This window comes from Oncorhynchus tshawytscha, unplaced genomic scaffold (assembly GCF_018296145.1).
Source record: "Oncorhynchus tshawytscha isolate Ot180627B unplaced genomic scaffold, Otsh_v2.0 Un_contig_8015_pilon_pilon, whole genome shotgun sequence".
NCBI classification, from domain to species: domain Eukaryota; kingdom Metazoa; phylum Chordata; class Actinopteri; order Salmoniformes; family Salmonidae; genus Oncorhynchus; species Oncorhynchus tshawytscha.
The window spans coordinates 49,674-74,529 of record NW_024609251.1 but is presented as its reverse complement, the minus strand read 5'-3'; the positions used below and the strand labels follow the sequence as shown (position 1 = coordinate 74,529).

Genomic DNA, 24,856 nt, shown 5'->3' with positions numbered 1-24,856 from the left:
GTCTCTGTACGTTTACATAAAATATTACACTTCTATGAAACAAATAAATACAACTGCGTTACCCACTCCAGTCAGCAGATGGCGATGTGCAGATTTCAGGCGATACTTCTCGTGTGACGTATAATGTAGTGGACGGGACACTTCATCAACAGTAACAACCGTTCGTCGGCCACCTCCGTATCCAACATTATCGAAAACAGTCACTGTGTTTTAAACATACTTCTGCCGTGTCTATTTGTTGGCCCATTTAATGTAACGTTAATATTTACGTTGTTTGTCAGGTAGCTGGCTGGCTAAGTTAGTTTTGCACGAGGCTAATTGCTAATGCTAAGTAGCTAGCTAGTTAACATCCCCGACCATGAGTTCACTTAGCTACTCCACTCCTGCTGAAGAAGAGGGGGTCTGCTGGACGGAGAAAGAAGAAGAGGCTGTCACAGTTAAACAAGAAGTAGAGGATGAGTCTGTTACTGTGAAAGAAGAAGCGAATGAAGCTTTCAGAGTGAAAGAGGAGGAGGAGGAAGTTACAGTGAAAGAAGAGGAGGAGGAGGATATTACTGTGAAAGAAGAGAAAGAAGCTTTCAGAGTGAAAGAAGAGGAGGCTGTTACTGTTAAACAAGAGGAGGAAGACGTTTTTGGAGTGAAGATGGAGGGGGAGATTACTGTCACGTTGAAAGAGGAAGAAGAGGAGGGGCAGATTACTGTCACGTTGAAAGAGGAGGAAGAGGAGGGGCAGATTACTGTCACGTTGAAAGAGGAAGAAGAGGAGGGGCAGATTACTGTCACGTTGAAAGAGGAGGAAGAGGAGACGGGAGATCTGAGTAACACCAGTAAGTAGTGTCTTAAAAACGGGGGGCACAAACTCTTCAGTCCTTGAAGATTGTTCGGTCACATGTTTGAAGATGAGGTATTGAAATTTAAAAGTGACTAATATTTGTATAAAAACGTGTAAGTGGACGTATTTCTCATTGCCGTAACACTTGTTCAAGTTGCTGTAAAAACTCCAATATTTTTATTCAGTTTTATTCACCCATGATGCATCATCTAGTGGAGGAGCCCTGAGATGAGCACAAGTTCGTTAACATTTTTCCCTTATGCATTCAGAATGAGGATCTTATTCTCAAACACCCCTTTACGACACTTGACCTTGACATTACCGAAATGACAAAAAAGATTGGATTGGGAAAAACTTAAGAGACCCATTACCTTATCAACATGGAGACATGAATGGGCTTTAGTGATGTGGTAAACACTTAGAGAACCATTACCTTACCAACATGGAGACATGAATGGGCTTTAGTGATGTGGTAAACACTTAGAGAACCATTACCTTACCAACATGGAGACATGAATGGGCTTTAGTGATGTGGTAAACACTTAGAGACCCATTACCTTACCAACATGGAGACATGAATGGGCTTTAGTGATGTGGTCAACACTTAGAGAACCATTACCTTACCAACATGGAGATGTTGGGCTTTATGGTGTGGTCAACACTGGGAACCATTACCTTACCAACATGGAGGTATGAATGGTCTTTACACTTAGAGAACCATTACCTTACCAACATGGAGGCATGAATGGGCTTTAGTGATGTGGTAAACACTTAGAGAACCATTACCTTACCAACATGGAGACATGAATGGGCTTTAGTGATGTGGTCAACACTTAGAGAACCATTACCTTATCAACATGGAGGTATGAATGGGCTTTAGTGATGTGGTAAACACTTAGAGAACCATTACCTTACCAACATGGAGATGTTGGGCTTTAATGATGTGGTAAACACTTAGAGAACCATTACCTTACCAACATGGAGGCATGAATGGGCTTTAGTGATGTGGTCAATAGTTTGCTGACTCATAATGTCTGTCCCCTATTTCTTCCAGATGAAGCTGAGGGCCTCTCTTTACTAAAACACACATTTCTCATTACCGCATCATTTTTAGGCTCGTTTCGGTAATGAGAACCTTCATTTCGGTAATGATAATAAGTTAATTCTAATGTATCGTCAGTGGGTGTGCTGTGCTGGTAACTTTCATTATTTACTAGGACCACCTATTGTATAGGTGAAAGCAGTAGGGGTTAAGTAGGGGTTGTCAATAAACATGGGTGTATAAACCCCATTTAATTCACATAAAGCCACAATCTGGAGTTTGTGTTATAGCAAAGAGCAACCCCTTCACTTAAAGAAGGATATCCCCTAATTTTGACATGAGCACCTGTTATAACACCTGTAGTGTTGTTAGATATCCCACCTGTTATAACACCTGTAGTGTTGTTAGGTATCCTACCTGTTATAACACCTACCTATAGTGTTATAAGATATCCCAGTTGTTATAACACCTACCTATAGTGGGGCCTGGGGGTTGAAGCTGTTTAGAAGCCTCTTGGACCTAGACTTGGCGCTCCGGTCCTGCTTGCCGTGCGGTAGCAGAGAGAACAGTCTATGATTAGGATGGGTGGAGTTTTTGACATTTTTTACGGCCTTCCTCTGACACCACCTAGTATAGAGGTCCTGGATGGCAGGAAGCTTGGTCCCAGTGATTTACTGGGCCGTTCGCACTACCCTCTGTCGTGCCTTGCAGTCGGAGGCCGAGCAGTTGCCGTACCAGGCAGTGATGCTGTAGGATCTTTTGAGGATCTGAGGACCTATGCCAAATATTTTCAGTCTCCTGAGGGGGAATAGGTTTTACCGTGCCCTCTTCACAGGTGCCTTGGTGTGCTTGGACCATGTTAGTTTGTTGGTGATGTGGAAAACCAAGGAACTTGAAGCTCTCAACCTGCTCCACTGCAGTCCCATCGATGAGAATGGGGTGTGCTCGGTCCTCTTTTTCCTGTAGTCCATAATCATCTCCTTTGTCTTGATCACGTTGAGGGAAAGGTTGTTGTCCTGGCACCACATGGACAGGTCTCTGACCTCCTCCCTATGGGCTGTCTCGTTGTTGTCAGTGATCAGGCCTACCATCGAAAAATAAATGATGGTGTTGGAGTTGTGCCTGGCCATGCAGTCATGAGTGAACAGGGAGTACAGGAGGAGGCTGAGCACACACCCCTGAGGGGCCCCTGTGTTGAGGATCAGCGTGGCGGATGTGTTGTTACCTACCCTTACCACCTGGGGGTGGCCCATCAGGAAGTCCAGGATCCAGTTGCAGAGGGAGGTGTTTAGTCCCAGGGTCCTTAGCTTATTGATGAACTTTGAGGGCACTATGGTATTGAACGCTGAGCTGTAGTCCATAAATAGTATTCTCACATAGGTGTTCCTTTTGTCCAGGTGGGGAAAGAGCAGTGTGGAGTGCAATAGAGATTGCATCATCTGTGCATTTGTTGGGGTGGTATGCAAATTGGAGTGGGTCTAGGGTTTCTGGGATGATGGTGTTGATGTGAGCCATGACCAGCCTTTCAAAGCACTTGGAATTTACTGAGTTATAGTTCACATAAGGAAATCAGTTAGTTGAAATAAATTAATTAGGCCCTAATCTATGGATTCCACATGACTGGGCAGGGGCACAGCCATAGGTGGGCCTGGAGTGCATAGGCCCACCCACTTAGGAGCCAGGCCCAGCCAATCAGAATGAGTTTTCCCCACAAAAGGGCTTTATTACAGACAGAAATACTCATCAGTTTCATAAGCTCTCCAGGTGGCCGGTCTCAGACAATCCCGCAGGTGAAGAAGTCCTCGGCTGGCGTGGTTACACGTGGTCTGTGGTTGTGAGGCTAGTTGGACGTACTGCCAAATTCTCTGGCAATAGCTCTTGTGGATATTCCTGCAGTCAGCATGCCAATTACACGCTCCCTCAAAACTTGAGACATTTGTGGCATTGTGTTGTGTGACAAAACTGCACATTTTACAGTGGCCTTTTATCGTCCGCAGCACAAGGTGCACGTGTGTAATGATCAAGCCGTTTAATCAGCTATACCTGTCAGATGGATGGATTATCTTGGCAAAGGAGAAATGTTAACGAACTGGGATGTAAAATTGTCTCAACATTCAGCTCATTAGCAAATGGCAAAACATTCTGGGATCTTTAATTTCAGCTCATGAAACATGGGGCCAACACTTTACATGTTGTTTTATATTTTTATTCTGAATATTATTGTAGAGCTCTGCTCAGCCTATAAACATGACAATATCTGTTAATATTGAACTCTGATCAGCCTATAAACATGACAATATCTATTCTTTTCGAGCTCTGCTCAGCCTATAAGCATGACATTATCTATTATTATAGAGCTCTGCTCAGCCTATAAACATGACATTATCTAGTATTATAGAGCTCTGCTCAGCCTATAAACATGACATTATCTATTGTTATAGAGCTCTGCTCAGCCTATAAACATGACATTATCTATGATAGAGCTCTGCTCAACCTATAAACATGACATTGTCTATTGTTATAGAGCTCTGCTCAGCCTATAAACATGACATCTATGATATAGAGCTCTGCTCAGCCTATAAACATGACATTATCTATTGTTATAGAGCTCTGCTCAGCCTATAAACATGACATTATCTATGATAGAGCTCTGCTCAGCCTATAAACATGACATTATCTATTATTTTCGAGCTCTGCTCAACCTAAAGACATGACATTATCTATTATTATAGAGCTCTGCTCAGCCTATAAACATGACATTATCTAGTATTATAGAGCTCTGCTCAGCCTATAAACATGACATTATCTAGTATTATAGAGCTCTGCTCAGCCTGTAAACATGACAATCCATGAAAGCAAACCCAGTTGAAAGATTCCCGGAATCAGAGGTCTCTGCAGCTCCAACTGTTCCCGAATACACAATCCTGGTATTCTAGATAATGTTTTGTGTTGGATCTAAAATGATTCGGGTCTCGGGTGTCCTGGTATTCTAGATAATGTTTTGGGTTGGATCTAAAATGATTCGGGACTCGGATGTCCTGGTATTCTAGATAATATTTTGTGTTGGATCTAAAATTATTCGGGTCTCGGGTGTCCTGGTATTCTAGATAATGTTTTGGGTTGGATCTAAAATGATTCGGGTCTCGGGTGTCCTGGTATTCTAGATGTTGTTTTGGGTTGGATCTAAAATGATTCGGGTCTCGGGTGTCCTGGTATTCTAGACTGAACGTGACTTCTGCAGTAGAGAGAGAAGGGCCCATACAGATCTGAACGTGACTTCTGCAGTAGAGAGAGAAGGGCCCGTACAGATCTGAACGTGACTTCTGCAGTAGAGAGAGAAGGGCCCGTACAGATCTGAACGTGACTTCTGCAGTAGAGAGAGAAGGGCCCGTACAGATCTGAACGTGACTTCTGCAGTAGAGAGAGAAGGGCCCATACAGATCTGAACGTGGCTTCTGCAGTAGAGAGAGAAGGGCCCGTACAGATCTGAACGTGACTTCTGCAGTAGAGAGAGAAGGGCCCGTACAGATCTGAACGTGACTTCTGCAGTAGAGAGAGAAGGGCCCGTACAGATCTGAACGTGGCTTCTGCAGTAGAGAGAGAAGGGCCCGTGACAGATCTGAACGTGACTTCTGCAGTAGAGAGAGAGGGGCCCATACAGATCTGAACGTGACTTCTGCAGTAGAGCGAGAAGGGCCCGTACAGATCTGAACGTGACTTCTGCAGTAGAGAGAGAAGGGCCCGTACAGATCTGAACGTGGCTTCTGCAGTAGAGAGAGAAGGGCCCGTACAGATCTGAACGTGGCTGCTCTTTGCTTTTCAAGTGGAGCATTGCACATGAAGCTTGTTGTTGTCCAATCACAAGTCATCAAAGCAGCGCTAGGCTACAGATCCTCTCTGTGTGGCAAAAGTTAGGAGACACACGACCTTGCGTTTTCCTCCCGTGGCACGGCCTTCTGCACAACATGTTAACCAATCAGGAACTCAGTTTGGAAAACAGAAGCCCGATGGGGAGGATCAACGTTCAGTTCATCTCTTTCTTCTACTAAAGCACTTCAGTAGTGGCTGGTCGAGTCACTAAGGATTGTAGGCAAACAGCAAAATGGATTCATTAATAGAAGATGGAATTAAAATGACGGAATAAAAGGTCAAGGAGAAGGATAGTCTGCAACGACCAAAAGCCAACAGGTAGACTGCTACCTAATAGTCTGAATGGAGTTGTTGTTGTTTGTAACTGGGATCGGAAAGCGTATGCACTCCCAGCCTGAATTAGAGTAGCTAGCTAACCTTAGCTATGTAGCTTAACTAGTTTCTCCCTGGTTTTTAGTCCAAGACAGGTACTACGTAATCTTATTTGATAAATAACCTAGTAATGGTAGCTATTAGTCTACTGTAGCCCGGGCTTTCATAGTACGGCCCCTCTCCCGCTCTTCTCCTACTTTGTCAGCTTCAGATAATAAAGTAGTTTTAACAAAATACAACTTTCCTGCTGCTTTTTGTTAGTTCGGATCCGGGTGGTAGAACCCCAGGTCCCTTTAGGATCCGGGTGGTAGAACCCCAGGTCCCGTTCGGATCCGGGTGGTAGAACCCCAGGTCCCTTCGGATCCGGGTGGTAGAACCCCAGGTCCCTTTAGGATCCGGGTGGTAGAACCCCAGGTCCCGAGAACCCCAGGTCCCTTTAGGATCCGGGTGGTAGAACCCCAGGTCCCGTTTGATCCGGGTGGTAGAACCCCAGGTCCCGAATTCGGATCGGGTGGTAGAACCCCAGGTCCCACTCCCAGCCTGATCCGGGTGGTAGAACCCCAGGTCCCTTTAGGTCCCCTGGTTTTGGTAGAACCCAGGTCCCGTTCTTATTTGATCCGGGTAGAACCCCAGGTCCCTGTACCCGGGCAGGTCCCCAGGTCCCGTTCCGGATCCGGTCAGCTGATAATAAAGTAGAACCCCAGGTCCCTGCTTTTTGTTAGTTCGGATCCGGGTGGTAGAACCCCAGGTCCCTTTAGGATCCGGGTGGTAGAACCCCAGGTCCCGTTCGGATCCGGGTGGTAGAACCCCAGGTCCCGTTCGGATCCGGGTGGTAGAACCCCAGGTCCCTTTCGGATCCGGGTGGTAGAACCCCAGGTCCCTTTTGGATCCGGGTGGTAGAACCCCAGGTCCCCTTCGGATCCGGGTGGTAGAACCCCAGGTCCCTTTAGGATCCGGGTGGTAGAACCCCAGGTCCCGTTCGGATCCGGGTGGTAGAACCCCAGGTCCCGTTCGGATCCGGGTGGTAGAACCCCAGGTCCCTTTCGGAACCGGGTGGTAGAACCCCAGGTCCCTTTAGGATCCGGGTGGTAGAACCCCAGGTCCCGTTCGGATCCGGGTGGTAGAACCCCAGGTCCCGTTCGGATCCGGGTGGTAGAACCCCAGGTCCCTTTCGGATCCGGGTGGTAGAACCCCAGGTCCCTTTTGGATCCGGGTGGTAGAACCCCCAGGTCCCTTTCGGAACAGGTCCAACTTTTTGGACCCGTGAAGACCTCTACCTCCAACCAGGATATCTGGAAAACTTGGGATTTTTGTGAAAAGCTACCTGGGTTTTTGCAACCCTAATAGAAATGAAGTTGTATCATGTTTCAGGTTTCATTCAGGTCTTTGTTTAACACAATAATATGTCTTTGGCAGGAAAGAGACCAGATTCTCACTCCAGTAGGAAGAGATTCTCCGATAGCGGGAAGAGTCCTTCAGGGAAACCAGAACCAGAGACTCCCAAACCAGCAAGACGACACCACTGTTCCCATTGTGGAAAGAGTTTTATGAAGTTACGGAACCTTAAAGAGCATGAGAGGACACACACGGGAGAAAAGCCTTTCCAATGTTCCCAATGTGGAAAGAGTTTTACCGTGTTAGTTAACATGAAAAGGCATGAGAGGACACACACAGGAGAAAAGCCATTCCAATGTTCCCAATGTGGAAAGAGTTTTACCTTGTTAGTTAACATGAAAAGGCATGAGAGAATACACACAGGAGAAAAACCTTACCAATGTTCTCAGTGTGGAAAGAGTTTCACCCAGTTAGGGAGCCTGAAAATACATAACAGAATACACTCTGGAAAGAAGTCTTACCACTGCTCCCAATGTGGGAAGAGTTTTAACCAGTTAAAGCACCTGAAATCACATGAAAGAACACATTCAGGAGAGAAGCCTTTCCACTGTTCTCAATGTGGAAAGACATTTTCTCAGTCAGAGGACCTGAAATCACATGAGAGAATAGAGAGGCTGTGTTCTGACTTGTGTTTTTGACTGATCATTTGTGTTTTTGTTTATGCAACTTGAAGTCATATTGTTTTTATGAAACCTTACTCACATAAATATATATTTTTTTTACATGAAACCTTACTCAAAAATATAAATCAAATTGTTGATATGAAACCTTACTAACATACACCTTAGCCAAATATATTTAAACTCAGTTTTTCACAATTCCTGACATTAAATCCTTGTAAAAATGCCCTGTCTTAGGTCAGTTAGGATCAGTTAAGTCAGGTCAGTTAAGAATGTGAAATGTCAGAATAATAGAAGAGAGAATTATTTATTTACGCTTTTATTTCTTTCTTCACATTCCCAGTGGGTCAGGAGTTTACATACACTCAAATAGTATTTGGTAGCATTGTCTTTAAATTGTTTAATTTGGGTCAAACATTTTGGGTAGCCTTCCACAAGCTTCCCACAATAAGTTGGGTGAATTTTGGCCCATTCCTCCTGACAGAGATGGTGTAACTGGGTCAGGTTTGTAGGCCTCCTTGCTCGCACACTCTTTTTCAGTTCTGCCCACACATTTTCTATAGGATTGAGGTCAGGGCTTTGTGATGGCCACTCCAATACCTTGACTTTGTTGTCCAGTTAAGTAATTTTGCCACAACTTTGGAAGTGTGCTTGGGACCATTGTCCATTTGGAAGACCCGTTTGCAACCAAGCTTTAACTTCCTGACTGATGTCATGAGATGCTGTTTCAATATATCCATATAATTTTCCTTCCTCCTGATGCCATTTATTTAGTGAAGTGCAACAGTCCCTCCTGCTGCAAAGCACCCCCACAACATGATGCTGTCACCCCGTGCTTCACAGTTGGGATGGTGTTCTTCGGCTTGCAAGCCTCCCCCTTTTTCCTCCAAAAATAATGATGGTCATTATGGCCAAACAGTTCTATTTTTGTTTCATCAGACCAGAGGACATTTCTCCAAAAAGTACGATCTTTGTCCCCATGTGCAGTTGCAAACCGTAGTCTGGCTTTTTTATGGCAGTTTTGGAGCAGTGTCTTCTTCCTTGCTGAGCGGCCTTTCAGGTTATGTCAATATAGAACTCGTTTTCCTGTGGATTTAGATACTTTTGTACCTGTTTCATCCAGCATCTTCACAAGGTCCTTTGCTGTTGTTCTGGGATTGATTTGCACTTTTCGCACCAAAGTACGTTCATCTCGCGTCTCCTTCCTGAGCGGTATGACGGCTGCATGGTCCCATGGTGTTTATACTTGCGTACTGTTGTTTGTACAGATGAACGTGGTACCTTCAGGCGTTTGGAAATTGCTCCCACGGATGAACCAGACTTGTGGAGGTCTACAATTTTTTTCTGAGGTCTTGGCTGATTTCTTTTGATTTTCTCATGATGTCAAGCAAAGAGGCACTGAGTTTGAAGGTAGGCCTTGAAATACATCCACAGGTACACCTCCAATTGACAAAAATGATGTAAATTAGTCTATCAGAAGCTTCTAAAGCCATGACATCATTTTCTGGAATTTTCCAAGCTTTTTAAAGGCAAAGTCAACTTAGTGTATGTAAACTTCTGACCCACTGAATTGTGATACAGTGAATTATAAGTGAAATAATCTGTCTGTAAACAAATGTTGGAAAAATTACTTGTGTCATGCACAAAGTAGATGTCCTAACTGACTTGCCAAAACTATAGTTTGTTAACAATAAATGTGTGGAGTGGTTGAAAAACTTACGACCTCAACTGTATCTAGCATTCCATGCTGGTCCATACTCACAGTCAATAACACATCTCTAGGGTTCCATGCTGGTCCATAGTCACAGTCAATAACACATCTCTAGGGTTCCATGCTGGTCCATAGTCACAGTCAATAACACATCTCTAGGGTTCCATGCTGGTCCATAGTCACAGTCAATAACACATCTCTAGGGTTCCATGCTGGTCCATAGTCACAGTCAATAACACATCTCTAGGGTTCCATGCTGGTCCATAGTCACAGTCAATAACACATCTCTAGGGTTCCATGCTGGTCCATAGTCACAGTCAATAACACATCTCTAGGGTTCCATGCTGGTCCATAGTCACAGTCAATAACACATCTCTAGGGTTCCATGCTGGTCCATAGTCACAGTCAATAACACATCTCTAGGGTTCCATGCTGGTCCATAGTCACAGTCAATAACACATCCCTAGGGTTCCATTCTGGTTTGGTTGAAAGAGGACTGATGACTGCAGATGTGGGCATTTAAATGGCTAGCCCCACCCCTTTCAGGTGTGGCTAGCCAGTAAGGAGCAAGGATGGGAGGAGTTTGTACAATCTAGTCTAAAATCAGATTTTAAAATTTGTATTTTATTGTGATCTATGGATTATAATTGATTGAAGAGTGAACCCTTGGACATTAGTTTTATGATTTGGGTCAAATTCAAATGGTCGATTATTAGATTTTATATCTTTGTTTTATTCTAACTTTGAAACCTCTTGAATTTTGTTGTTTTGTTTCATTGAGTTAATTTGTGTAACTAGTCAACAAGCTAAAGGCAAAGATACTGTTGGAGAGGTAAGGTAAATGTAGCCGAAAGTCGACCTGTCGGAGGAGGCACCGACAGCACTTAGATGTACAAGGAGGGAGAATGACAATGACATGACATGTTAATCTCTCCTGGCTCAAAGTTGAGGCGAGATTGACTGCATCACTATTGGTCTTTTGTGTGAGGTGTTGAATGTAACGACTGTCTGTTTCAACCAGTTAGCACACTGTTTGAACATTCATGGGTTCAACACAAGACATGCAACCAGTGGTCTCTTCACAGTCCCAGGTCCAGAACAGAGGCTAAGAAAAGCACAGTATTAAATAGAACTCTCTGTCACCCAGGTAACTCAAGATAGACCGTATTAAATAGAACTCTGTCACCCAGGTAACTCAAGATAGACCGTATTAAATAGAACTCTGTCACCCAGGTAACTCAAGATAGACAGTATTAAATAGAACTCTGTCACCCAGGTAACTCAAGATAGACCGTATTAAATAGAACTCTCTGTCACCCAGGTAACTCAAGATAGACAGTATTAAATAGAACTCTGTCACCCAGGTAACTCAAGATAGACAGTATTAAATAGAACTCTCTGTCACCCAGGTAACTCAAGATAGACCGTATTAAATAGAACCATGACTAAATAGAACTCTCTGTCACCCAGGTAACTCAAGATAGACCGTATTAAATAGAACTCTCTGTCACCCAGGTAACTCAAGATAGACAGTATTAAATAGAACTCTCTGTCACCCAGGTAACTCAAGATAGACCGTATTAAATAGAACTCTCTGTCACCCAGGTAACTCAAGATAGACAGTATTAAATAGAACTCTCTGTCACCCAGGTAACTCAAGATAGACCGTATTAAATAGAACTCTGTCACCCAGGTAACTCAAGATAGACCGTATTAAATAGAACTCTGTCACCCAGGTAACTCAAGATAGACCGTATTAAATAGAACTCTGTCACCCAGGTAACTCAAGATAGACAGTATTAAATAGAACTCTGTCACCCAGGTAACTCAAGATAGACCGTATTAAATAGAACTCTCTGTCACCCAGGTAACTCAAGATAGACAGTATTAAATAGAACTCTGTCACCCAGGTAACTCAAGATAGACCGTATTAAATAGAACTCTCTGTCACCCAGGTAACTCAAGATAGACAGTATTAAATAGAACTCTCTGTCACCCAGGTAACTCAAGATAGACCGTATAAATAGAACTCTCTGTCACCCAGGTAACTCAAGATAGACCGTATTAAATAGAACTCTCTGTCACCCAGGTAACTCAAGATAGACCGTATTAAATAGAACTCTCTGTCACCCAGGTAACTCAAGATAGACCGTATTAAATAGAACTCTCTGTCACCCAGGTAACTCAAGATAGACCGTATTAAGTAGAACTCTCTGTCACCCAGGTAACTCAAGATAGACCGTATTAAGTAGAACTCTCTGTCACCCAGGTAACTCAAGATAGACCGTATTAAATAGAACTCTCTGTCACCCAGGTAACTCAAGATAGACCGTATTAAATAGAACTCTCTGTCACCCAGGTAACTCAAGATAGACCGTATTAAGTAGAACTCTCTGTTACCCAGGTAACTCAAGATAGACCGTATTAAATAGAACTCTCTGTCACCCAGGTAACTCAAGATAGACCGTATTAAATAGAACTCTCTGTCACCCAGGTAACTCAAGATAGACCGTATTAAATAGAACTCTCTGTCACCCAGGTAACTCAAGATAGACCGTATTAAATAGAACTCTCTGTCACCCAGGTAACTCAAGATAGACCGTATTAAATAAACTCTCTGTCACCCAGGTAACTCAAGATAGACCGTATTAAATAGAACTCTCTGTCACCCAGGTAACTCAAGATAGACCGTATTAAATAGAACTCTCTGTCACCCAGGTAACTCAAGATAGACCGTATTAAATAGAACTCTCTGTCACCCAGGTAACTCAAGATAGACCGTATTAAATAGAACTCTCTGTCACCCAGGTAACTCAAGATAGACCGTATTAAATAGAACTCTCTGTCACCCAGGTAACTCAAGATAGACCGTATTAAATAGAACTCTCTGTCACCCAGGTAACTCAAGATAGACCGTATTAAATAGAACTCTCTGTCACCCAGGTAACTCAAGATAGACCGTATTAAATAGAACTCTCTGTCACCCAGGTAACTCAAGATAGACCGTATTAAATAGAACTCTCTGTCACCCAGGTAACTCAAGATAGACCGTATTAAATAGAACTCTCTGTCACCCAGGTAACTCAAGATAGACCGTATTAAATAGAACTCTCTGTCACCCAGGTAACTCAAGATAGACCGTATTAAATAGAACTCTCTGTCACCCAGGTAACTCAAGATAGACCGTATTAAATAGAACTCTCTGTCACCCAGGTAACTCAAGATAGACAGTATTAAATAGAACTCTCTGTCACCCAGGTAACTCAAGAAACTCTCTGTCACCCAGGTAACTCAAGATAGACCGTATTAAATAGAACTCTCTGTCACCCAGGTAACTCAAGATAAATAGAACTCTCTGTCACCCAGGTAACTCAAGATAGACCGTATTAAATAGAACTCTCTGTCACCCAGGTAACTCAAGATAGACCGTATTAAATAGAACTCTCTGTCACCCAGGTAACTCAAGATAGACCGTATTAAATAGAACTCTCTGTCACCCAGGTAACTCAAGATAGACCGTATTAAATAGAACTCTCTGTCACCCAGGTAACTCAAGATAGACTTAAATAGAACTGCTGTCACCCAGGTAACTCAAGATAGACCGAACTTTGGTAACTCAAGAAATTTTAAATACTCTCTGTCACCCAGGTAACTCAAGATAAAGATATAAAACTGTATTTTTTTGTGAAGAATCAACAACATTAAATCATGAAGTGGAACATCTCTGTATTTCAAACTTTTTGAACAAATCAAAAACTGAGGTGCAAAATTATTCAGCCCCCATAAGTTAATACTTTTTGTAGATAGCTGTCGATTACAGCTGTGACCTGCTCTGGGTATGTGATATACTGGGGGGTATGTGAACTCTCTGTTACCCAGGTAACTCAAGATAGACCGTATTAAATAGAACTCTCTGTTACCCAGGTAACTCAAGATAGACCGTATTAAATAGAACTCTCTGTCACCCAGGTAACTCAAGATAGACCTGTATTAAATAGAACTCTCTGTCACCCAGGTAACTCAAGATAGACCGTATTAAATAGAACTCTCTGTCACCCAGGTAACTCAAGATAGACCGTATTAAATAGAACTCTCTGTCACCCAGGTAACTCAAGATAGACCGTATTAAATAGAACTCTCTGTTACCCAGGTAACTCAAGATAGACCGTATTAAATAGAACTCTCTGTCACCCAGGTAACTCAAGATAGACCGTATTAAATAGAACTGTCTGTCACCCAGGTAACTCAAGATAACAATAAAAAGAGATTAAAACCAGACAAAAGAACACCTTACGGAGGGACGGGAGAGTGTGAAGAGAGACATTGTTTTATAATAGATGTTGTATGATATGATTATGTGATTATGTGGTGGTTGTGATACCACTGTGATATATGTTTGTCTGGGCTGGGTATGTGATATATGTTTGTCTGGGCCTGGGTATGTGATATATGTTTGTCTGGGCCTGGGTATGTGATATATGTTTGTCTGGGTTTGGGTATGTGATATATGTTTGTCTGGGCCTGGGTATGTGATATATGTTTGTCTGGGCCTGGGTATGTGATATATGTTTGTCTGGGCCTGGGTATGTGATATATGTTTGTCTGGGCCTGGGTATGTGATATATGTTTGTCTGGGCCTGGGTATGTGATATATGTTTGTCTGGGCCTGGGTATGTGATATATGTTTGTCTGGGCCTGGGTATGTGATATATGTTTGTCTGGGCCTGGGTATGTGATATATGTTTGTCTGGGCCTGGGTATGTGATATATGTTTGTCTGGGCCTGGGTATGTGATATATGTTTGTCTGGGTCTGGGTATGTGATATATGTTTGTCTGGGCCTGGGTATGTGATATATGTTTGTCTGGGCTGGGTATGTGATATATGTTTGTCTGGGCCTGGGTATGTGATATATGTTTGTCTGGGTCTGGGTATGTGATATATGTTTGTCTGGGTCTGGGTATGTGATATATGTTTGTCTGGGCTGGGCCTGGGTATGTGATATATGTTTGTCTGGGCCTGGGTATGTGATATATGTTTGTCTGGGCCTGGGTATGCTATATATGTTTGTCTGGGTCTGGGTATGTGATATATGTTTGTCTGGGCCTGGGTATGTGATATATGTTTGTCTGGGCCTGGGTATGCTATATATGTTTGTCTGGGCCTGGGTATGTGATATATGTTTGTCTGGGCCTGGGTATGCTATATATGTTTGTCTGGGCCTGGGTATGCTATATATGTTTGTCTGGGCCTGGGTATGTGATATATGTTTGTCTGGGCCTGGGTATGCTGATATATGTTTGTCTGGGCCTGGGTATGCTATATATGTTTGTCTGGGCCTGGGTATGTATATATGTTTGTCTGGGCCTGGGTATGCTACCACTGTGGTATATGTTTGTCTGGGCCTGGGTATGTGATACCACTGTGGTATATGTCTGTCTGGGTATGTGATACTACTGTGGTATATGTCTGCCTGGGTATCTTGAGACGAATGCACTCAGCTGTGTGGGTCTCTGGATGTTAATGTAGTACTGGGTTTTGTTTGTTGTGTTTTGATTCCTTTTTTGGACCCCAGGAAGAGCAGCCGCTGCCTCGGCACCAGCTAATTCAGGGAACCTAATAAATAAATAAACGGAGTCCAGAAAGATTCTGACTGTATCGTCATTGATTGCATGTCAACATCACTGCAGTCTAAGTTACTGGGTGAACAGTATGACCCAGTGTACAGAACAGGATTAGACTACATGTACATCAGTTCACATTAGTTACTGGGTGAACAGTATGACCCGGTGTACAGAACAGGATTAGACTGTACATCAGTTCACATTAGTGATTATGTAAATGCCAGATCTCTACGGCAAGACGCATCATTCACCCAAGTGTCGTCAAAATGGTGCCCGTTCTGTCTGAGATCTCGTATGCGACTAAAGATACAAACCTACTGACATAATAAAGTACGAACAGACCGAGACCCGTCCACAGTAACAGAATGCCAAGAGTAAAGCAAATCTGTCATCAAGGCAAAGGATGGCTTTTTGAAGAATCTCAACTATAAAAGATATTCTGGATTTGTTTAACACGTTTTTTTTTTTGTTACTACATGATTCCATATGTGTTATTTCATAGTTTTGATGTACCTCCACGATAACTCTGGATCTGAGGACCTCCACGATGACTCTGGATCTGAGTACCTCCACAATGACTCTGGATCTGAGTACCTCCACGATAACTCTGGATCTGAGGACCTCCACGATGACTCTGGATCTGAGGACCTCCACGATGACTCTGGATCTGAGTACCTCCACGATGACTCTGGATCTGAGGACCTCCACGATGACTCTGGATCTGAGTACCTCCACGATGACTCTGGATCTGAGGACCTCCACGATGACTCTGGATCTGAGGACCTCCACGATGACTCTGGATCTGAGTACCTCCACGATGACTCTGGATCTGAGTACCTCCACGATGACTCTGGATCTGAGTACCTCCACGATGACTCTGGATCTGAGTACCTCCACGATGACTCTGGATCTGAGGACCTCCACGATGACTCTGGATCTGAGTACCTCCACGATGACTCTGGATCTGAGTACCTCCACGATGACTCTGGATCTGAGTACCTCCACGATGACTCTGGATCTGAGTACCTCCACGATGACTCTGGATCTGAGTACCTCCACGATGACTCTGGATCTGAGTACCTCCACGATGACTCTGGATCTGAGTACCTCCACGATGACTCTGGATCTGAGTACCTCCACGATGACTCTGGATCTGAGTACCTCCACGATGACTCTGGATCTGAGGACCTCCACGATGACTCTGGATCTGAGTACCTCCACGATGACTCTGGATCTGAGTACCTCCACGATGACTCTGGATCTGAGTACCTCCACGATGACTCTGGATCTGAGTACCTCCACGATGACTCTGGATCTGAGTACCTCCACGATGACTCTGGATCTGAGTACCTCCACGATGACTCTGGATCTGTGTACCTCCACGATGACTCTGGATCTGATTTTATTATTATGTACCTCCAGTCGATGACTCTGGATCTGAGTACCTCCACGATGACTCTGGATCTGATTACCGTACCTCCACGATGACTCTGGATCTGAGTACCTCCACGATGACTCTGGATCTAATGTGATTTATATATTATGTGACCTCCATGGATCTGATGACTCTGGATTTGAAGTACATAATGGGCCTGAGGAGTGACTAGCTGGATTTGAGGGGTACATCCATCTGATGACTCTGTGATTTTTACATCCATGGATCTGTTATGACTCTGGATTTATATATTATGAAGTGACCTCCATGGGCCTGTTATAGACTCTGGATCTGAATGTTTACCTCCACGATGACTGTGGATCTGAGTACCTCCACGATGACTTATGGATCTGAATACATGGCTCCTCAGTACGATGACTCTGGATCTGAATGTGATTTATATATATTATGATGACTCTGGATCTGAGTACCTCCACGATGACTGGATCTGAATACATGCGTGGTATTACAATACTTACATAAGAGGTTACGGTAATGACAAGAGGGGGTCATCATTAAGATCAGTGATTTTATTATTATGAAATTGGTGTTAACAAATGACACAGTCTGATGATGTATTGGGTTACTGAATCTCTCGTACAGTTTTTTGAAGGCAATCTATGCAACCCTCTTGTCATTACCGTTACGAAACCCTCTTGTCATTACCGCTACGAAACCCTCTTGTCATTACCGTTACGAAACCCTCTTGTCATTACCGTAATGAAACTGTTAGGAGTAGTATTATTTAGGAGTATTATTATTTAGAGATCTAGCTAATGTGATTTATATATTATGAAGGTGACATGGCCGGCGCCCCATGGGCCTGTTAGGAGTAGTATTATTATTTAGAGATCTAGCTAATGTGATTTATATATTATGAAGGTGACATGGCCGGCGCCCCATGGGCCTGTTAGGAGTAGTATTATTATTTAGAGATCTAGCTAATGTGATTTATATATTATGAAGGTGACATGGCCGGCGCCCCATGGGCCTGTTAGGAGTAGTATTATTATTTAGAGATCTAGCTAATGTGATTTATATATTATGAAGGTGACATGGCCGGCGCCCCATGGGCCTGTTAGGAGTAGTATTATTATTTAGAGATCTAGCTAATGTGATTTGAGTTTCCACTTCCTCAGGTTTTGAAACCCAAATTAATAAGGATATTGGGTGCACATAAAGATGTATGTACCGTGAATAACAGTTAAATTAACACCATTTAAAAGCTAAATATTGACTAATTATTTACCATTTACAACGATCGCAACAACAAGGTCAAAGGTTGAATGTCTCTTGCTCAGTTGCAGCTAATCGATGGCGATATTAAAGGCAATTGCTGACCAGAATGTGGTAAAAGTTAAGCTGGTTGAAAGGGGACCATATAAACGTTGCCCAATTCTTTTTTTTCCGGGCAACATTCCGCAAATCCCATGTGAATTGGGTTTATGGTTAGTGGAGATGATAATGGAGCAATACAGAGCCTGTTCTTCTATATGGAGATGAGATGATAATGGAGCAATACAGAGCCTGTTCTTCTATATGGAGATGAGATGATAATGGAGCAATACAGAGCCTGTTCTTCTATATGGAGATGAGATGATAATGGAGCAATACAGAGCCTGTTCTTCTATATGGAGATGATAATGGAGCAATACAGAGCCTGTTCTTCTATATGGAGATGAGATGATAATGGAGCAATACAGAGCCTGTTCTTCTATGGAGATGAGATGATAATGGAGCAATACAGAGCCTGTTCTTCTATATGGAGATGATAATGGAGCAATACAGAGCCTGTTCTTCTATATGGAGATGATAATGGATGAGCCTGTTCTTCTAATGGAGATGAGATGATAATGGAGCAATACAGAGCCTGTTCTTCTATATGGAGATGATAATGGAGCAATACAGAGCCTGTTCTTCTATATGGAGATTATAATGGAGCAATACAGAGCCTGTTCTTCTATATGGAGATGAGATGATAATGGAGCAATACAGAGCCTGTTCTTCTATATGGAGATGATAATGGAGCAATATAGAGCCTGTTCTTCTATATGGAGATGATAATGGAGCAATACAGAGCCTGTTCTTCTATATGTAGATGATAATGGAACAATACAGAGCCTGTTCTTCTATATGTAGATGATAATGGAGCAATACAGAGCCTGTTCTTCTATATGGAGATGATAATGGAGCAATACAGAGCATGTTCTTCTATATGGAGATGATAATGGAGCAATACAGAGCCTGTTCTTCTATATGGAGATGATAATGGAGCAATACAGAGCCTGTTCTTCTATATGTAGATGATAATGGTGCAATACAGAGCCTGTTCTTCTATATGGAGATGATAATGGAGCAATACAGAGCCTGTTCTTCTATATGGAGATGATAATGGAGCAATACAGAGCCTGTTCTTCTATATGGAGATGATAATGGAGCAATACAGAGCCTGTTCTTCTATATGGAGATGATAATGGAGCAATACAGAGCCTGTTCTTCTATATGGAGATGAGATGATAATGGAGCAATACAGAGCCTGTTCTTCTATATGGAGATGAGATGATAATGGAGCAATGCAGGTTTATGGTTGGTGGAACTGTTGAAATTTAAAGTTCAAAACGTTAACTAATAAATTTATGTAAAAGAAATTCCTCCTTTTATTTCAGAAAACAAAACAAAACAAAGGATGTTCAATGTGTGTCCATAACCTGAACAAACCAAATTTGTGTCTCGGTTCCGTATAGACCTGGTTGGACCCTATCCGATCCGTGGGGGAAGCAGCAGAAAAGTCTTTTTTTAAAGCTACTTTATTAACCAGCGCTGATAAATTGTTAATAAAGTGATGCATGTCACATTGCCTGTCCCGGTAAACACCCCTGTCTTTACAAGACTGTAAAAACACAAAACTCAAGGCAATTCAATTTGGCTGTAAATAGAAGAACAGGCTCTGTATTGCTCCATTATCATCTCATCTCCATATAGAAGAACAAGCTCTAGTGACGAATCCCCCTGTATGGACATTCTACTGTAGAAGGATGACACGTAGTGAGACATCCCCCTGTATGGACATTCTACTGTAGATGGATGACACGTAGTGAGGAATCCCCCTGTATGGACATTCTACTGTAGATGGATGACACGTAGTGAGGAATCCCCCTGTACTGTAGATGGATGACATGTAGTGACGAATCCCCCTGTATGGACATTCTACTGTAGAAGGATGACACGTAGTGAGGAATCCCCCTGTATGGACATTCTACTGTAGAAGGATGACATGTAGTGACGAATCCCCCTGTATGGACATTCTACTGTAGAAGGATGACATGTAGTGACGAATCCCCCTGTATGGGCATTCTACTGTAGAAGGATGACATGTAGTGACGAATCCCCCTGTATGGACATTCTACTGTAGAAGGATGACATGTAGTGACGAATCCCCCTGTATGGGCATTCTACTGTAGAAGGATGACATGTAGTGAGGAATCCCCCTGTATGGACATTCTAGTGAAGTTCTACATTGAATATGTTGTTTTTTAATGTAGGAATAGCGTGAGATTCTGACTTTCTGTCAGTCCTGGATACCGTTGTTATGGTGTCTGACCTTCTGTCAGTCCTGGATACCGTTGTTATGGTGTCTGTGTGCAGTAGGAAGGAACGTAAGAGGTTGTTTTATGAGCCAATGATAACAGGTGTTAGTGAAATGACTGGATGTCTTTCTTTTTCCCTCTTTCTTTTATTTTACCCTTATTTTATTTTACCCCTATTTTATTTAACCCTTATTTTATTTTACCCCTATTTTATTTAACCCTTATTTTATTTAACCCTTATTTTATTTAACCCTTATTTTATTTAACCCTTATTTTACCAGGTAAGTTGACTGAGAACACATTCTCATTTAAACCAACGAAATGGGGAATAGTTTCAGGGGAGAGGATGGGGGATGAATGAGCCAATTGTAGACTGGGGATGATTAGGTGACCGTGATGGTATGAGGGCCAGATTGGGAATACAGGTACCTTACCATATGCTACTGTACCTGTAGACTTCCAGTCATTGCACTAATGCTAGTTACCAGAATTCCTCTAAAGCCACACTGTAAAATGTATCTGATTTGGATTAAATATGTGGAATAAATATGTGGAATCATGTGGAAGTTTCATTCATGTCTCTATGATTAAATAAACACCTTGTTTGTTTTTGGCAGGAGAAAGACCAGACTCTGAGGAACCAGAGGAAGAAACGGCCAAACCAGCAAGACCATACCACTGCTCCCAGTGTGCGAAGAGTTTTACCCAGTTAGGGAACATGAAAAGACACGAGAGGACACACACAGGTGATAAACCTTACCACTGCTCCCAGTGTGGAAAGAGTTTTACCCGGATAGGGTCCCTGAAAATGCATGAGAGAATGCACACAGGAGACAAGCCTTACCCCTGCTCCTTGTGTGTAAAGAGATTTTCCTCATCAGGATGCCTGAAAATACATGAGAAGACGCACACAGGCGATAAACCTTTCCAATGCTCCCAGTGTGGAAAGAACTTTTCCTTGTCAGCGAGCCTGAAAAGACATGAGAGGACACACACAGGAAATACTCATCATCGCTGCTCCCAGTGTGGAAAGAGTTTTACCCGGATAGGGTCCCTGAAAATGCACGAGAGAATACATACAGGAGAAAAGCCATACCACTGCTCCCAGTGTGGAAAGAGTTTTAACCAGTCAAGGGACCTGAAAGATCACGAGAGAATACATACAGGGGAAAAGCCACACCACTGCTCCCAGTGTGGAAAGAGTTTTAACCAGTCAAGGGACCTGAAAGAACATGAGAGAATACATACAGGGGAAAAGCCATACCACTGCTCCCAGTGTGCAAAGCGTTTTACACAGTTAGGTCACCTGAAACGTCATCAAAGAACACACACCGGAGAGAAGCCTTACCACTGCTCTCAGTGTGGAAAGAGTTTTGCCCAGTTAAGTCACCTGAAAGAACATAAGAGATTGCACACAGGGGAGAAGCCTTACCACTGCTCCCAGTGTAGAAAGAAATTTTCCTCACTAGCGAACCTGAAAAGACATGAGGACACACACAGGAGATAAGCCTTCCAATGCTCCCAGGACCTGTAAATTGATATTTCACATCACATCATCAGAGAACTTACAGTGCTCCCATTGTCTTATATTTTTTACGAAGAATGTGTTTTTGATTATGCCATATGAAATCGAACTGTACAAAAATAGATTTGTATGTTTTTATTAGAAAAACATGAATTGAATATGGAGTATTTCAGTTTAAATATACAGTACGCCCGTGTTAATGTAGACTGCTCTGTGATTAAAACATCATTTTAAAACTCTGGCTATGTGTGTGTTTGTGTGTTTATCGGAGTGTGTCATTCCTCCAGCACTACAGATAATCTATTTGGATGTGATGCATTTTGCTCCATTGTTTCCCTCCAAGGAGCCACCATTGGAAGACACAAGGAGTTACTTCTTAACGTTGTGGAGGGCCTCCGTACCTTGGCGGGAACCCTTCAATTCATTGCTGGAACAAGCCACAACGGTAACCTTCCAGACTCCTAGTAACCCCACTACCAGAGGTGTTTCTCCCCATACCCATTTCAGTTGGTGGCCCACTCTGGATTTATATCTGACAGAGTGGCTGTAAAATAAATAGTATGGTCACATTTTACAGATGAAGCTTGATTTGGAATGTCTGAGTAGTTCTATATGATGTCATAATACACCCCTCTGATAATCAAGTGATGTTTGGAATGTCTGAGTCGTTCTATCTGATGTCATAATAGACCCCTCTGATAGTGACACATTTGCTCCATTGTTTCCATTTCAGTTGGTTTCCCACTCTGATGATGTATATCTGACAGAGGGGCTGTAAATGAATAGTATGATGACATCATACAGATCTTGGTGGAGTTCCTGACCGACTTGACGTGCAGATGTTGCATTGCATCAACCAATGGTTGCGTGTCACGTCTTTAACTGTGCAGTAGGGCATCGGAATGCTATATCATATGATGTGGTTAGCTGATATGTTAAATACCTATTCAGACGTTGTAAGATGAGATCTGGCATGCGTCTGCAACCTAACCAGGGAGGTACACAGAGTGGCTTTAACTTCACTAGGGTAGGGGGCAGCATTCAGAATTTTGTATGAAAAGCCCAAATTAAACTGCCTAAATCTTCCACTCTAACGTTTCCAAAACTGTCTTGGATGAAAAGCCCAAATTTATATTTTTTTATAATGACTTTCTATGGGAATATCAAATGGGATTGCGTTCCTGGCAGCATCATTAGTTTCAGTTGGGAAAAATTAGCTGCTTTGCTGCAGCATCATGTTGTGGGAGACTGGTGCACTTCACAAAAATGGCATCACGAGGGAGGAAAATTATGTGGATATATTGAAGCAACATCTCAAGACATCAGTCAGGAAGTTAAAAGCTTAGTTGCAAATGGGTCTTCCAAACGGACAATGACCCCAAGCATATTTCCACTCTAAAGTATCCAAAACTGTTAAAATCATGTCTCTGAGTATAACAGAACTGATATGGCAGGCGAAAACCTGAGGAGAATCCAACCAGGAAGTACTATTATTTTGAAAGGCTGTTTTTCCATTGGAAGCCTATCCACCATACAAAGACTTAGGACCCAGTACACAAGCTCTATGGGTTCTTCTACATGTGACCAGTCTTTAGGCATTGTTTCAGGCTTTTACTCTGAAAAATGAGGGAGATTGTCCTCTGATTGAAAGTGCTCTGTGGAAATGTCCATTCATCAGCCGTGCGCCTGATCGTGAACGCTCCTTTCCTATTGACAAAGCTTTTGTCCGGTTGAAATATTATTGGAGGTATTTGGACATAAAGATGAACATTTATTGTCTAACATGGAGACCTGGGAGTGCCACCAGATGAAGATCATCAAAGGTAAGTGATTCATTTTAATCGCTATTTCTGACTTTTGTGACACTCTCCTTGGTTGGAAAATGGCTGTATGGTTCTCTGTGGCTAGGAGCTGACCTAACATAATCGCAAAGTGTGCTTTTGCCGTAAAGCATTTTTCAAATCTGACACAGCATTATATTAACACATTATATTAAGGAGAAGTTTATCTGTATTCGTATGTTTAACACTTGTATCTTTTATCCATGTTTATGATGAGTAATTTCTGTTAATTGATGTGGCTCTCTGCACTTTCACCGGATGTTTGTTTGAGACAATGCATTTCTGAACATGACAACAATTTCAAATGAGGTTTTTGGACATAAAGATGAACTTTATCGAACAAAACACGCATTTATTGTGTAACATGAAGTCCTGTGAGTGCCATCTGATGAAGATCACCAAAGGTTAGTGATTAATTTAATCGCTATTTCTGACTTTTATGAGCCCTCTCCATGGCTGGAAAATGGCTGTATGGTTATCTGTGACTAGGCGCTGACCTAACATAATCGGTTGGTGTGCTTTCGCGGTAAAGCCTATTTGAAATCGGACACTCAGCTGGATTTACAAGAAGTTGATCTTTAAAATGGTGTATAATACTTGTATGTTTGAGGAATTTTAATTATGGGATTTCTGTTGTTTTGAATTTGGCGCCCTGCAATTCACTGGCTGTTGTCGAGGTGGGACGCTAGTAGTCTGGTCACATCTAACAGAGTGGCTTTAATAGTCTGGTCACATCTAACAGAGTGGCTTAAAATAGTCTGGTCACATCTAACAGAGTGGCTTAAAATAGTCTGGTCACATCTAACAGAGTGACTTTACTAGTCTGGTCACATCTAACAGAGTGACTTTACTAGTCTGGTCACATCTAACAGAGTGGCTTTAATAGACTGGTCACATCTAACAGAGTGGCTTAAAATAGTCTGGTCACATCTAACAGAGTGACTTTAATAGTCTGGTCACATCTAACAGAGTGTCTTTACTAGTCTGGTCACATCGAACAGAG

The 24,856-nt window shown here is 42.6% G+C and overlaps 1 protein-coding gene across 1 annotated transcript; it reads left to right on the top strand.

The window, feature by feature from the left end:
* Positions 1–88: 88 nt before the first annotated feature.
* On the top strand, positions 89–22,088 carry LOC112239111 (zinc finger protein 436-like). The gene is made up of 2 exons (XM_042314626.1): positions 89–827; positions 21,105–22,088. The coding sequence occupies exons 1-2, from the start codon at positions 359–361 to the stop codon at positions 21,992–21,994; spliced, it is 1,359 nt and encodes a 452-aa protein (XP_042170560.1). The 5' UTR covers positions 89–358; the 3' UTR covers positions 21,995–22,088.
* The last annotated feature ends 2,768 nt before the right edge of the window (positions 22,089–24,856 follow it).